This window comes from Aotus nancymaae, unplaced genomic scaffold (genome assembly GCF_030222135.1).
Source record: "Aotus nancymaae isolate 86718 unplaced genomic scaffold, 86718_ANA_hifiasm-v0.15.2.pri h1tg000021l, whole genome shotgun sequence".
Classification (NCBI taxonomy): Eukaryota; Metazoa; Chordata; class Mammalia; order Primates; family Aotidae; genus Aotus; species Aotus nancymaae.
The window spans coordinates 4,559,726-4,575,006 of NW_026988433.1; the positions used below are offsets into that span (position 1 = coordinate 4,559,726).

Consider the following 15,281-nt stretch of genomic DNA (forward strand, 5'->3'; position numbering starts at 1 on the left):
TCTGTCGACTACTCAATTCTCCTGTGGTAGCCCCCAAGGCAGCCACAGGCTAAATAGAAGTGAATTTGAGTGGCCGTGTTCCAATAAAACTTTATTTACAAAATAGGCGGTGACTAGGTTTGGCCCATGGCTCCTGGCTTGCCAACCCCTACTCTAGAAGAGTGCTTTTAAACAGTTACCCCACGGTCCAACCCGTTATGCAAATGGATTTTGCTTTTTATTTTTTTGCCCATTAAAAAATTATAATTTATTGCTAACTTTGAAAAACAAGGTTCCCCCCACCCCAAAATCTATGTTTCCCATTCTTTTGAAGACATAAAATACTGAACTCCTATTACCTCATGATCACAACTGGTTCTAGCAATTTCCTTGCTGGAAAGACAAAGAGCAGAATCTTGGCTGCCTTCTAGAACAGGCAGATCCAGTTTACCACTGATTTAAGTCACCTGCTTAGCTACAGTAGGCATTCAGGGTTTGACCCATAGTCCAAGGCACCACTGATGGTCCATCAAGGGTTAAGTGGGTAAAGAGAATGTGGTACACAAACACAGGGGTAGACTATTCAGCCTTAAAACAAAAAGGAAATCCTATTACTTGTTAGAACACGGACGAACCCACAGGACATCATGTTAAGTGAAGTAAGCCAGGCACAGAAAGACAAACACTGCATGATCTCAGGTACAGAGTTGAACTGATAGAAGCAGAGCTAGAATGGCAGTTGCCAGGGGCTGGGTAAGGGGACAGTTGTGGAGATACTGGTCAAAGGGTACAAAATATCAGTTAGACAGGAGAAGGATTATGTTCAAGAGTTTTTTGGTACAATATGTTGAATTTGGTTATTAATAATATATTCTTTTTTTTTTTTTTTGAGACAGAGTCTCTGTCACGCAGGCTGGAGTGCAGTGGCAGGATCTCGGCTCACTGCAACTCTGCCTCCTGGGTTCAAGTGATTATCCTATCTCAGCCTCCCAAGTAGCTAGGACTGTGGGTGCACATCACCACGTCCAGCTAATTTTTGTATTTTTAGTAGAGATGGGGTTTCACCACGCTGGCCAGGTTGGTCTCGAACTTCTGACCTCAGGTGATCCGCCCACTTCAGCCTCCTAGAGTGTAATAACATATTCTTGATAATTGCCAAGAGAGTAGATTAAGTTCTCATCAGACCAAAAAAAAAAAAAAAAAAAAAAAGCATGTGAGGTAATTCATATGTTAATTACTAGGACGGTACAAAAATAATTGTGGGTTCTGGCACTTAAAAGTAATGGCAAGAATCACAATTACCTTTGCACCAGCCTAACAGCTGAATTTAGCCATTTCCTAATGTATATGTATTCTACAATAATATGTTGTACATTATACACACAGACAGACACACACACACACACACACAGAATTTTCAATTGTCAAATAAAGGGAAGAAAGTCAGGAATCAACTAAAAGCCCCAACTAGGCCGGCATGATGCCAAAACAAAGAAACGGCAATGGGAACGTTGAGTGGATCGGCTGGAGTGTGTTGCACACAAGCCTCTGTACAGTTGAACCTCGTATATTTCAGTATGGATGTTCTTAGCAAATGGGATGTCCAAGCGAAAGTCCCACCAGTTCCATCCAGCTGGCTGTGGAATGACTTACTTTGACAACGTCCTCATCTGTGGACTTGCACTCCACCGCCTCTGAGATGTCCGTCACGGCACTGTTCTCCTCCACAGAGACCACCTTGATGGGCATGGCGACTGTCTTTCCTGTGAGTATGGCAGTGTTCAGAATTTCAGTGTCCTGCCAAAAAGAATCAGACACACTGGGTCAAGGGAGATAGTCCATTCTGTTGGGAACTGGACGATTCTAGGGGGAACCTCCTGGGGTAAACACCAGGCTGTCCTCATCTGGACTAGACACACTGTACCATTTACACACTGTGCCGGGACTGGGAATAAAGGGTTATTCTTTGGAACAATTTACCAAGAATGTTCAACAATTTACTTTTAGTTTATCTACGATCATCTTCCTAGTTTTCAACAATAGTCAAAAGGTATTTATTCTTTTTCTCTATTGTAGAGATCAAGTGGAAGAAATACATCAGTTAGGTTTTGGTTGGAAGCAACAGAAACTAATTCTGGGTACCTTAGAGAACCATAATAGGTTGAGTAATGCTTTCCTCTCACCCGCTGTAGAAGATATCCATGATCTAATCTCTGGGGTCTGTGAATATGTTACCTTACCTGGTAAAAGGGACACTGCAGGCAGGACTGAAGTAGGATCTTGGGATGGAAGGATTATCCTGGATTATCTAGGTGGATCCAGTCATCCTAAAGTCCTTATAAGAGGGAGCCATGAAGGCCAGAGGAAGATGAGGAGGTGTGGCAGTGGAGGCAGAGGTCAGAGTGATATGGCCATGAGCCAAGAGAGGTAAACAGCCTCTAGAAGCAAGCTGGAGAAGGCAAAGAACAGATTTTCCCTGAGAGCTTCCAGAAGCAGCCATCCCAGCGTCTTAACTTGAGCCCTTTAAGACTCACTTCAGACTTCTGCCCTCCAGAATTGAGGGATAATACATTCGTGTTAATTTGTCATAGCAACATCAGGAAACTAATAGAGATCCTCACGGGCTAGATCCTGGATTGCTCCCAGCATCAAAGGAAGAGCTCAAGAAGGCTTTGCAAAGGCCGGATCACCTTCAAGACTACTAAAAGCAGGAAATAATGGGCAGTGTCTCCCGAGTAAGGTGGAAGGAATGTCTTCAACCATTTCTTTTTTTTTTTTTTAACCTTATGTATAAGGGAAATTTATTGGCTCATCTGAAATGCCTATAGCATGGAATATGATTGTGCCCAAACGGCCAAACAGTGTGCCATATTCTGGTAGTTTTCTTGACCTCTTTTTCCCCCTGCATCTCCCTTTCCCCCTTCATCTCCCTTTGCCCCTGCATCTCCCTTTCCCCCTTCATCTCCCTTTCCCCCTTCATCTCCCTTTGCCCCTGCATCTCCCTTTCCCCCTTCATCTCCCTTTGCCCCTTCATCTCCCTTTCCCCCTTCATCGCCCTTTCCCCCTTCATCTCCCTTTCCCCCTTCATCGCCCTTTCCCCCTTCATCTCCCTTTCCCCCTTCATCTCCCTTTCCCCCTTCATCGCCCTTTCCCCCCTTCATCTCCCTTTCCCCCTTCATCTCCCTTTCCCCCCTTCATCTCCCTTTCCCCCTTCATCTCCCTTTCCCCCTTCATCTCCCTTTCCCCCTTCATCTCCCTTTCCCCCTTCATCGCCCTTTCCCCCATCTTCAACCATTTCTATTCTTTTGTTTTTTTCTTTTGAAATGGGGTCTCACTATGTTGCCCAGACTGGTCTTGAACTCTTAGCCTCGAGCGATCCTCTCACCTTGGCCTACCAAAATGCTGCCACCATAGGTGGGTGTCACCATGCCCAGATAATTTTTTTCTAATTTTTTACTTTTCTTGTAGAGATAGGGTCTTGCTATGTTGTCCAGACTGGTCTTGAACTCCTAGCTTCAAGCAATCCTCCCACCTCAGTCTCCCAAAGTGCCACAATTACAGGCTTGGGCCATTGTGCTTGGCAGCTTTATTATTTTTTTAAATGAAGACTAAAGCAAAGCAAATGGCCTTCCCCTGTTGCTCCATGGGAGCCCATTCCATCACAGCCATGAGGACTTTGATTTATCCTGCTCAGATGACTTCATGCAAAACTACTAGCATCATACCTTTCACGTATGTTGTGATTTGCAAGGTGCTGAAGAAAACACTTTCTATTTGATTTTGTAGGATACTACCTGACTGCCTTTTTATAATCCTTTTCTTTAAGAACAGATGAAAATGCAAAAAGGCCTTTGGCTTTGGGACATCTAATGATGCCAGTTTCTTCCAAAGTCCCTCTCCAGAAACACTGGTGTGAAGCGGAGATGGAAGGAAAAAAGATTTTCTCCATTCTTTCTCCAGGGAAGCAACTGACACGAAAATGACCTTTTGCATTAAACAAGAGCTCAGTTGAAAGAGCTATGAGTTGTAAGTAGAGGCTTGGCCTCTCTGCTGCTTTTGCATCAGCTGGCAGTTCCATCACCCTCGGCCGTGTCTTCTCCCAGGTCCATGGGATTCCTGGAGATGCGCTGCAATCCGGGCAGCTTGTGCAATGGCTATTACGGAGGCTAAGAATACTTTAGAAATTCCCCAAGTCTATTTTCAGGTTCATTACAGGTAATGTGCTCAGAGTTCAGTCTTTACATTTTCTCTCTCAGAATGGTTTTTGGCCAATGGCTTCATTAAGACAGCACATTCCCTCATGGACTGTGATTAGTTTTCTAACAGCTGTTGCAATTACACACACACACTCACACACACACATTCTCTCTCTCTTTCTCTCTCTCTCTCACACACACACATACACACACACACACTCTAACACTCCCTATTCCTAAATTGTGATTAGTTTTCCAATGGTTGTTGCAATTTCACACACACACACACATTCACACACTCTAACACTCCCTATCCCTAAATTGCATGAGTGCAATTGTGCAAGTGCCTGTGAATGTGCACATATGGATACGTGTGTCTGTGTGTGAGTGCCTGTGTGTATATGGGTACATGTGCCTGTGTGTGTGCCTGTATTTGGGTATGTGTGAGTGCTTGTGTTTGTGTGTGTGTGTGCCTGTGTTTGTGTATGTGCGAGTGTCTTCGTGTGTGTGCATGGGCAAGTGCCTGTGTGTGCCTGTGTGTATATGCATGAGTGCCTGTGTGCATATGGGTGCATGTGCCTCTGTGTATGTGTGAGTGCCTGTGTCTGTGTATGTGTGAGTGCCTGTGTGTTTACGATATTGATGTGGCAGGCCTACAGAGTTCTTTGCATCTGGCTGCAGCTCTCAAATACCTTTTTAGCTGAGGCCAATTCACAGCAATATGCCTAGTGCACTATTTATGTGTATACAATTGTTCTGTCTTCTGAAACCCACCCAAACCCCCACTGGCTCAAGAAGGACACATCGTGTGCATGGCTGCCTGGGTGTGGACGCCGCTTCCTTTATGCTGCCACTTAGCACTGCGCATAGGAAGGTTAACACTGCTGGCTGCCTTCCCTCTGGCCCCATTCGGCTCTGACAAGTTCAGCATCACAGAAGGCAGCCCTCTTCCTGAAAGCACACAGGTGTGCAATTCCTGCACGCCCCAGCAGGTCTTAGAGACCGCTTGCGAACACCATCTCAGGGCCTCACAGAACCCGACGAAGGCAGAAGTATGACTTGGAAGCTTTTGTATTATTAAATGTTTCACCTCTCCTTTTACCCTACTCTGAAGCCCCCCACCCACTTCCATCATAAATCAGAGAACTGTTCTGTTTTGCTGAAAAGAATCAATAAGATAGGGTTCTTTAAATCACGGTCATTTCAAATTTGAAAAAAGCCTGAGGCTTCTGAGAAAACACATTTTTGTTGTTTGATTTACCCTCATAAATGTAAATTAGTTTGGCCATTTTCTAGGTGAATTCTATTTTTAACTTTTAAATAAATAAGAACATGGAAATACTTCATGGAATGACTTCCGTGTATGGGTACATGTGCCTGTGTGCATGTGTGTGCCTGTGTGGGTCCCTGCGTGCTTGTGTGTGGGTACATGTGCCTGTGTGTGTGAGTGCCTGTGTGGGTCCCTGCGTGCTTGTGTGTGGGTGCATGTGCCTGTGTGCATGTGTGTGCCTGTGTGGGTCCCTGCGTGCTTGTGTGTGGGTACATGTGCCTGTGTGGGTCCCTGCGTGCTTGTGTGTGGGTGCATGTGCCTGTGTGCATGTGTGTGCCTGTGTGGGTCCCTGCGTGCTTGTGTGTGGGTGCATGTGCCTGTGTGTGTGAGTGCCTGTGTGGGTCCCTGCGTGCTTGTGTGTGGGTGCATGTGCCTGTGTGCATGTGTGTGCCTGTGTGGGTCCCTGCGTGCTTGTGTGTGGGTACATGTGCCTGTGTGGGTCCCTGCGTGCTTGTGTGTGGGTGCATGTGCCTGTGTGCATGTGTGTGCCTGTGTGGGTCCCTGCGTGCTTGTGTGTGGGTGCATGTGCCTGTGTGTGCCTGTTATTGATGTGGCAGGCCTACAGAGTAGGCACTCACATACACACACATAAGCACACACACATAGACACACACACATACACACAGGCACATGCACCCATACATAGAAGTAATATCATGAAGTCATTCCATGTTCCTTAACATGGAAGTGTTAAAAGACTCAGAAGTGTGAATGGAAAATTGGACTGACTGGCCGCAGAGATGGGGGATTTGTCCCAGGAATGGGTGTGCAATGCCCCACTTCGAGTATCCCCCAAGGGTTCTCTTGCAGAGTAGAAGAGTGAGGAAATGTATTCCATCCACACAGTGGAAGACGACTCAGCCACAAAAAGGAATGCGTGCGTGCTACAACATGGGTGGGTCCTGAAAATGCTGTGCGAAGTGAAGCAAGCCCAACACAGAGGCCGCAGCTTATACGGTTCTATTCATATGAAGTGTCCAGACCAGGCAAATCCACAGACAGCAAGTGCATTCATGGTGGCCAGGCGATGCGGGGGTGGGGAAGGGAAGTGACTGGTAATGGGTAAGGGGTTTCCTTTTGTGTAGATGAAAGTGTTTTGAAATTAGACAGGATGATGGTTCATAACCTTGCAAATACCAAGAACCACTGAACTGTATATTTTAAAAGAGTACATTTTATGGCATGAGAATTATATCCTATAAAAAAGAAGGGAAAGGGTGTGGGATGGGGCTATAGCCATGGAAAGGCCATCAGGCTCAGATCTGGTTTTTGACACTGGGCTCCTGCATGGCCTCAGGCAAGCCAACAGTCTATCCACCCACAACTGACTGACCCTGGAAATGGAACGAAAACAGACACCCTCGTGGCTCAGAGACCAGACGCCTGCCTAGTAAAGCAGCTTTGGGGGTTCAGATTTTATGAGTGTCTGGGGAAAGGGTGAGCTTAATCTAAAATATCCCAGAGAGCAGAAAACAACCTCTCTCAATTCATGTGTCTAGGAGTCAAGAAGAGGTAGTAGTTAATAAAAAGGAAAAAACAGCCAGGTCACATTTGAGGAGCTCTTGGCAGGTGCTCGGTGCTGCTAATATTCTTACTGCTACCGCAAACCTATGACGCAGGTAGTTGTGTTATCCTTGGTCTATGCGTGGGAAAACTGAAGAATGGAGCTGAGTGACTCACTTGTCTGGGGACACAGCCCGTACATGTTCCGGCCACACTTGAACGTCCAGCCCAGGGCAGGAGCATATGTTCTTGATCACAACTTCTCAACTCAGGTCAAGAGCAAGGACCTGAGCGAGAATTGCCTTAAATCCTGGCCCTGCCCTTTTCTTGCTATTATTTAAATTCTCTAAGCATCAGTTTCCTCGACTGTGAACTCACAGAATAATTAGGGTTGTTGTGAAGATTAAATCAGATAATGTTTATGGATTGCCTGTCAGGGTTTGGAACAAAGTCTAAGTTGACTCAAAGGGCAGCTATTAAACATAAATGTGGAGTGTCTCCTATGAGGCAAGTGGTGGCTGGAGGGAGGCCAGATTCACCCACTTCAATCCCTCTTTCTCTCTGAAAATTGGGGGTGTGCAGGGGGAGGAATAGAAAATAGAATAAAAAAAAGTCAAACATGTAGCAAACACCAAACACGTTTTAAAGCGCATTTATGTTAGCACTTTTTGTATTCATTTCATATTTTTTTTCTTTTACAAAAGAGAAAAAACATGCTGATAACTTTGAAATCTCCTCTGTCATTTTTTCCCAGTCTTGATCCTCAATTTCCGTGCCCCAGAGGCAACTGCTGTCAGGATTCGGCAAGTATCTTTCCAGCTTGTGATTCTACACTTTTACCGAGTATCCGTATTTATGCAAAGAAAATATATGGAAAACACAATTTATATTTCTTTAAGTAAAAAAAAAAAGAAAATATGGTATTGTCTTTTGCTTTTGTGTTTTATACAAAAGCGTGTTTTATATGGTTTATATAAATAGATCATATTGTAGTTTCATCAACTTATGTTTTGTTTTTCAAAACACTCAACATTACGTTTTATGATCTATCCCTGTTTGCAGAGCTGGACCATTTATTCCCATTTAGATCCGTATTTACATACTGATTGAATTCATTTGTCTCAAAGACTGACTCAACTCCATCGGGTAACTTCTCTGTATTTTACTTCTTCTCCATTCTCCTACCCATGGGAAATTACAGTGCTTTAAATTCTTTGCCTTTGCAAATAACTGGATGTGTCCCCATGCATATGTATCCAGGGTTCTTCAGCATCTTCTGATCCTAGAAGTGAAATTGCTGGTTGAGAGTGTATACATTTAACTCTTTGATTCTGCTGTTTGGCCTTTCCAAGTGGTTGTCCTCATACACTCTGAGCGGCGTGGGAGACTGTCCTTCCCTGAGACCCTGAAACCCCCGTGATTGTGTATCCCGTGGCCAGGTGATGGTTCCAGTTGGTCAATGGAACATGAACCTAGCTGTTGCTGTGATGGAATTTTGTAGAGCGGCTGATGCTCATCATCAGTTGACTTTCATAAAGGAAGTTATCCTATACGATCTGGGTGGGCCTGATCCAATCAGGTGAAAGGCATTTAGAAGCAGAGCTGAGGCTTCCCTGAACAGGAAGAAATCTTGCCTGTGGATAGCAACTTTCGTGTGTGCCCCAAAGATTCAGGCTGCACTTCATGACAGCTTTTCCAGGACACATAGCTGTATCTGTCTATCTAACCTATCAATCTATCAATCATCTATCTATCTATGTGTCTATCATCTATCAAATCTACCTTCCATCCTCTATCTAATCTGCTGTCTCTCTATCTACCTACCTACCTGTCTAATCTGTCATCTATCTATTATCTGTCTTATCTATCTGTCTACCTATCTTCTCATCTTGTTTCTCTAGTGGAATCTCCTGTGTTACCAGCCTCTTTATTTTAGGTAATTCGGTGGGTAGGGTACCATTTACTTCCCTATTACTGTAGTAACTGTGCCTGGCTCATGGTGGCTGTGGAGGTACAGGGTTTGTGGACTGCAGAGACCTGAGAGCTCTAAGGCCTGGCTTTGGGCCAGTCCCTGATGTCAAGTTCAAATGGGGCTTGGCAAGTTGCTTTCTTCCTTGAGGAAGCTGATCCCCATCTTTGAACTATATGCTGGGAAAGTGACTGCATAAAGTGTCCAGGAACCACAACCAACAAGTGGGAATCCCACAGAGAAGCAGGAATTAGCCCGCCTTGCACTTTGCTATGAAAACGTGGCCCTTCTAAGTGGATTCGTTTTAAGGGGCTTTTCTGCCTGTGCACGTTAAACCAGTCAGTCACACACCTCAAAGGAGACCCTGCAGGAACTCCCACTGGTTGAGCCCAGACCTTACATTCTCGTTCACAGATTTAATTTCTGGGGAGAAACTTCTCCTACAGAACTGGCTATTTTAAAGCAAGTTGTAAGTCATCTCATTTTTGAGCACCAGAGTCAGAGAGGAAAGGGGTTCCTCAGCCCACCTGGACAAGGAGGAATGGCTTGCTCAGGGCCACGCTTCTGGATAGTGACACCGTCTCACTTTTATTTCTTTTATCCACCACACCTGCCCCTTCTCTCAAGCGTGCTTTCTCTGAGACAGAGGAGACTTTTGGTGGCAACAGCAGCATGCGTTACACGTCAGATTCTCTTAAGCACTTTGGGCGTCCTAGCTCTCTGAACCCTCGGAGGGAGACTCTGTTCTCACCCTGATTTGAAGGGCGAAGAGACGAAGTCAAGAATGCCAGCTAACTCACCCAAGCTCACAAAGCCAGCAGCTGGCTGGAGCAGAGATATGAACCCCAAGCAAGAGGTCTAGCCCCTGGTTCTTACTCTTTGCACAAGACAACCCTCTAGAAAACAAGCCCCCCAGTGGGGGTGGGGGAGTGAGCGGGTGGCCCTGAGGGCCTGTCTCGCCCTGGACTGGAGAAGCCACTGGACAGTGGGACGTGGACATTTTTCAATTCTCTCCAGACCCGCTGTGACATTGGAGACTCTTAAATCTATCCAATCCGTCTTCAATCATCTATCCAAAGACACTCAAATTTAAGGACATTTAAAGATGCTTAAATCCAAGTGTCCTTCCTTCCATCTGCAGCCAGAGAAGCAGTCCACTCCTGTGAGTGTCCCCCAAATCCATGATTTTCTTCCCCGCCACCTGTCTTTGAAGGAGGAACAATTGGACGAATCTCCCCTTCCACATGGACAGGCATCCACAGAGGCCAGGGTGTCTCACTTGGTCTCCTCCGGGGGCTCACGGAGCTGGCTGCAGACCAAAAGTTTCACATTTTCTCTAAAGAAGGCAACTAGTAAGGAAATCTACTATTCACAAATTCGAAGTAGATGCTGAGAACAGAGATCGCCACCACGTGCTGCTGCTCAGAATGAAAAGAAAGATGAATTGAATTTCTGTGGGGAGAGGAGGTGTCTTTCACATCCCATTAGATTTTCCAGACTGATTAATAAGATGCAGGCACCAATTCCGGCCCATGGCATGTTTTCATGTGAACTTGTTAGCCAAGAATGATTTTTACATTTTCAAGGCTCGTAAAAAAAAGGAAAGAAAAACAATATGCAACAGAGACTGCGTGTCCCGCAACACTGAAAATGCTATCAGCCCTTTATAGAAAATCTTTGCTGATCCCAAGATCATTTTTCCAACACGAGGGGCCCTCTTTCCCCCAAGAGCCTCTCCTAATCCTGGAGTTTCAGGCCGTTCTCTCTGGTAGATCCATGGAGTCGCGTTCCTTGCGATGCTAACTCCCGTCCTTACGGCTTTTTCTTCTTCAGTGGTTCCTGATCCACCGTGTTTCTGGCGGGACTTCAGCACCAGCGTGATGACTTCCTCCACAAAAGCCTGCACCCTTTGCTAAACCTGCCACAGATTTGCACCTTGATAATTTGCACTGCATGTTTCTATGAGAATCCTTGTGCTAAGCCAGAGGGACTCATGTTAAACAGGAAGGGAGATTTGAATTGGGGATCACTTTATAAGGCTTTGATAATTTACATTTGTGATGATATTCGGATGACTGACAGCATCTGGTTCCCTGCACGTGCTTTTAGCTCAAAGAAGGTGAATATAAACACTTGAATAACAAGAAGCCCCTAAAATTGGCCTTTCTGGACTTAACCGTAACAGATAACATTATAAAACCACCTTCTCCAAAGGAAAAGTGTAAACATAGGGAAAAAAAGGTTGTTTCTGTTCACATACAACCAAAGTTGAACTGCAGTTGGCTGGGAAAACATCCCAGCAGGTTAGGACATTGAGGACAGCTGGAATGCCCTCCGCTCACGTGGCAGGCTCTGGGGAGGTCAAAGGTCCAGCTTTGAAATTGGAACCTAGAAAAGAGAGTCCAGCTACCAGCATTCAGAGGGCAGTGACCATCGTGGCTTCATGAGTTCAAACTAAACAGGTGCCTGCCTTGTTGGAGCTTTGCTTTCCTCATCTGTGAAATGGCAATAATCCCACTTTCCCCTGGGGTTGTAGGCAGGAGGACCTACAAAAAACCCCAGGTCAGTGCCTGGTACAGAGGTGACCACTGCACCACCCCGACCCTGTCCATCTTCAACTCAGGAAACAAAGCCAGCAAACTGTGACATTGTATTTGAATGCCCTGATTCACCAAGTTGATTTTGAGCTGCCTGTAGCTGCACCAGATGGATCGGTTCCATTTTTATGTAACAAAGTTGTGAGTTGTTTTTCAGTTGCCATGACCCCCAGGTTGAAGGTCATGTAGCCTGAGCATGCCCAGATGAGCCACACGTGCAAACAGGAAACCTAAGTGCTCAAACTGAGGTGTAGGTACTGAATTAAGAAGAGAGCACTGCATAGCAGGGTCCAGGATCCAATCAGATTGAGCCCTGGCATCACCCATGGCAGGAGCCAATCAGATTGAGCCCTGGCATCACCCCCATGGCAGGAGCCAATCAGACTGAGCCCTGGCATCACCCCATGGCAAGATCCAGTCAGACAGCTCTGGCATCACACCATGGCAGCAGCCAATCTGACTGAGCCCTAGGATCACCCCATGGCAGGAGCCAATCGGATTGAACCCTGGCATCACCTCATGGCAGGAGCCAATCAGAATGAGCCCTGTTGTTACCCCATGACAAGATCATGCCTCCCTGCATCACTTCATTGCCACATCCAGTCTGATCACCTCATGACCCAATGCTTGTAAAATCGGACTCAGCTCTGGGAGACACTGCTTTGGAAACTATCCCAGGTGTTTTCTTTACTTATTACAAGTAATACAGTCTCCTTGCTAACTCCTCCTTGGTTGTGGTCATTGGATTGATACTTGCCAAGCAACTGAACCCACCTGTTGTGTGGGCAACAACCCCAGCTTCTCAGGGGCAAGAGGATGAGCATTCAACTGCAACTGATTTGGGAACCAATTTAGCATCATTTGGAAGGCCAAGGAGTGGCTGTGTAATTGCACTTACAATTGGATAAGGAGGCACCATCAGTGGGAATATGGGGGCATTGGGAAGGTGCTTTGCTGAGGGCTTCAGTGCCTTGAAGCTGAACCCCAGAGTCTGGAGCAAGGTGTGGGCTGGTACTGATCACTGTGAATTTGGGGGCTGGGACTGACCTGACCCAGGGCTGATAAAGCGTTCCCTTCCTGTAGTAAAGAAAAAGAGCTTTTCTAGCTACCAAACAATGATGAAATCTGTTTAGTAGGATAATATTGAGATATTAACTTACGTTTTGCTTTCCCTCTGAGGCGTCCCCCTCCTTCCTCCTATTCAAGCAGGGAAACCAGTTCTGATGCACCTTTTGGGGAGGGAGGAGAAGGACAGCAAACAAAATGCCTCCCTGAATTCCAGAGACGCGAGGAAGATCACAAGTATGACAAAACGTGCGGCCAGAATCGCAGGGGAGGCGGCGTTCTCCCTCCATCCTTCCAGGACAGACAGAACAATGTTTTTTCTCTTGGGAGGTAATGAGAGAGAGGAAGAGTGGGCTTTGGGTTCTGAAAGGGAACATGTGTCTGGTTTCTAGGCAGTGTCTTTGGAGAAGACACAAGAGGACATGCCTGCCTGGTGTCTGTGCAGCAACACAAAGACCCTCGAATCTCAGAGGTAGCCCCCAAAAGGCAGGGGCTAGGAAAATAAGCTGATTAGATCTGGAGGAAATAGAGACCCATGCCTGTCAGTATCCACTCTCCTTTTTAGTCACTGAACCCTGATGCTCTGAGAGGTGGGTTGGGAAGAGACTAAACTTCTCAGCCTCCCTTGCAGTTGGCTGTGACCATGTGACAGGGTTCTAACACAGTTGTTCTCAAAGTGTGGTTGGGGCCTGGGCCAGCAGAATCAGCATCCTCCGGGGGCTTGTTAGAAATGCAAATTATTGGGCTGTACCCCAGACCTACTGAATCAGAAACTCTGAAGATGGGTGGGCCCATCAACCTGTGCTTTCCCAGTTCCTCAGGTGATTCTGGTGTTGCTGAAGGTTGAGAACTGGTCTAGTCCAAAAGTAAATGGAAATATGCAGCACTTTAGAAAATCTCCTTAATGAGAACTAGACTCAGTAAGTGGGGACATTCCTTTTTCCCTTCCTACCATCTGGAATATAGATATAATGGCTGGAATACCAGCAGTCACCTTGGATAATGAGGCAAACATGGATATATAAAAGCCATTTGATATAAAATCGGTGGCTCACACCTGTAATCCCAGCACTTTGGGAGGCTGAGATGGGCTAATCACTTGAGGTCACAAGTTCAAGACCAGCCTGGCCAACATGGTGAAACCCCATCTCTACTACAAATACAAAAATTAGTCAGGTGTGGTGGCGCATGCCTGTAATCCCAGGTACTAGGGAGGCTGAGGGAGGAGAATCGCTTGAGCCCAGAAGGCAGAGCTTTCAGTGAGCCAAGATTGTGCCACTGCACTCCAGCCTGGGTGACAGAGTGAGACTCCATCTCAAAACAAACAAACAAACAAAAAGCAATATGCTGATGGTGAGATGGCTAAATCTCTGATGACTACTGAGTGGTCATGGCCTTACTTATGTATGTGAAATAAACTTATGTTTTATCTATAGGGTAAACTTATGTAGATATTTCTTTTTATGCTTGAGATGATGGGTGGAGAGTACCATGGGTTATACTTGAATTCGTTACAACAAATTCCAGTTTTGTAACCATGAGAAGTCAAGTCTCTGGCCAGGATGCCAGATGGTGGCTTGCAGTTTGGGAATGGCAGGGAGTGGTGATAATTCCACTGTTCTCTGTTGCTGCCGGTGGTGGGTGCCCCTGTGGCGCCAGACTGAGAGCCGGGCTGTTATAGGAGGGAGGAGAAAGCAGAGACTGACAATTCAGCCTAATTTGCAGCAACAGAAAAATTACTCCAAAGGGGCGCTTCATTTTCCCAATTGAAGGCATGCTAGTTAAGATGATGCATGGGCCGCCCAGCATCCGACTGGTGTGCTGATTAGCGAGGGTGCTTGAAGCGTGGGTTCTGGATTCAGGGCAAAGAAGCCTGGAGAAGAGCCATCTGATTAACAAGCTGACTGCGTTAGGTACAACCAGCGATTTACATAATCCGGTGATTAGGAATATGTTACGCACACACACACAGGCATGGTAGGGGAGGCCTCTCGCAATTCCAACCGCTAATGTAATTTTCCCTCTACGCAGGCCGAGTGCACACCCCAGCTCTGCCAAATGCTGTTGTCTAACAGTTTCTCTCATCAGGGGAGCGAAGCCGACCTTGTTACCGCAGCTTGCAAAGGGCAGCCCTGACGGAGCGGACCAGGCTGGACCTGTTATCTGACCACACTGCCTCCCTGCTCCCATTTTCTAACGAACCCCAAGAATTCTGTATGATATTTTGGTAGAACTTATTTTAAAAAATGCTCAAGGAGACGCTGATAGGAAAATGCATTGCTGATGGCGACGCTAACAATTCCCCTCATTTCCTCTGCGACTGCCTGAGATTCCACAGGAGCAGTGAGACTCCGCGGTGGCAGGGCAGGGGACAGAGGAGAGAGGAGGCTTCTCGCAGGAAGCTGTCTCTCCCTAACACTTACAGGAGCAAGAGAAAAGACTTTCTTCATTAATACATCGCAGGTCCATCCATACTGAGGCTGTTCTCAGTTTCGCCTTCTCTGTCATCTCCGTTTGTCTTAACTTTGCAATTCCTTCTAGAAATCTTAGCACAGTGCAGTAGTGTACCAATTAAGATCCGTGTCATATCCAGGCAGCGTCTCAGCCCAGCATTCCGTAGCAGAGTACAGCAGGGTGCGTGT

The 15,281-nt window shown here is 46.2% G+C and overlaps 1 protein-coding gene across 1 annotated transcript in view; it reads right to left on the reverse strand.

Annotated features, from left to right (window-relative positions):
• The window catches only part of TMEM132C (transmembrane protein 132C), a 280,537-nt gene that overhangs the window by 41,381 nt on the left and 223,875 nt on the right, over positions 1-15,281 (reverse strand). The window contains exon 4 of the mRNA XM_021668938.2: positions 1,633-1,776. Within this exon, the coding sequence (XP_021524613.2) occupies positions 1,633-1,776 (144 nt within the window). The remainder of the gene's footprint in view (positions 1-1,632; positions 1,777-15,281) is intronic.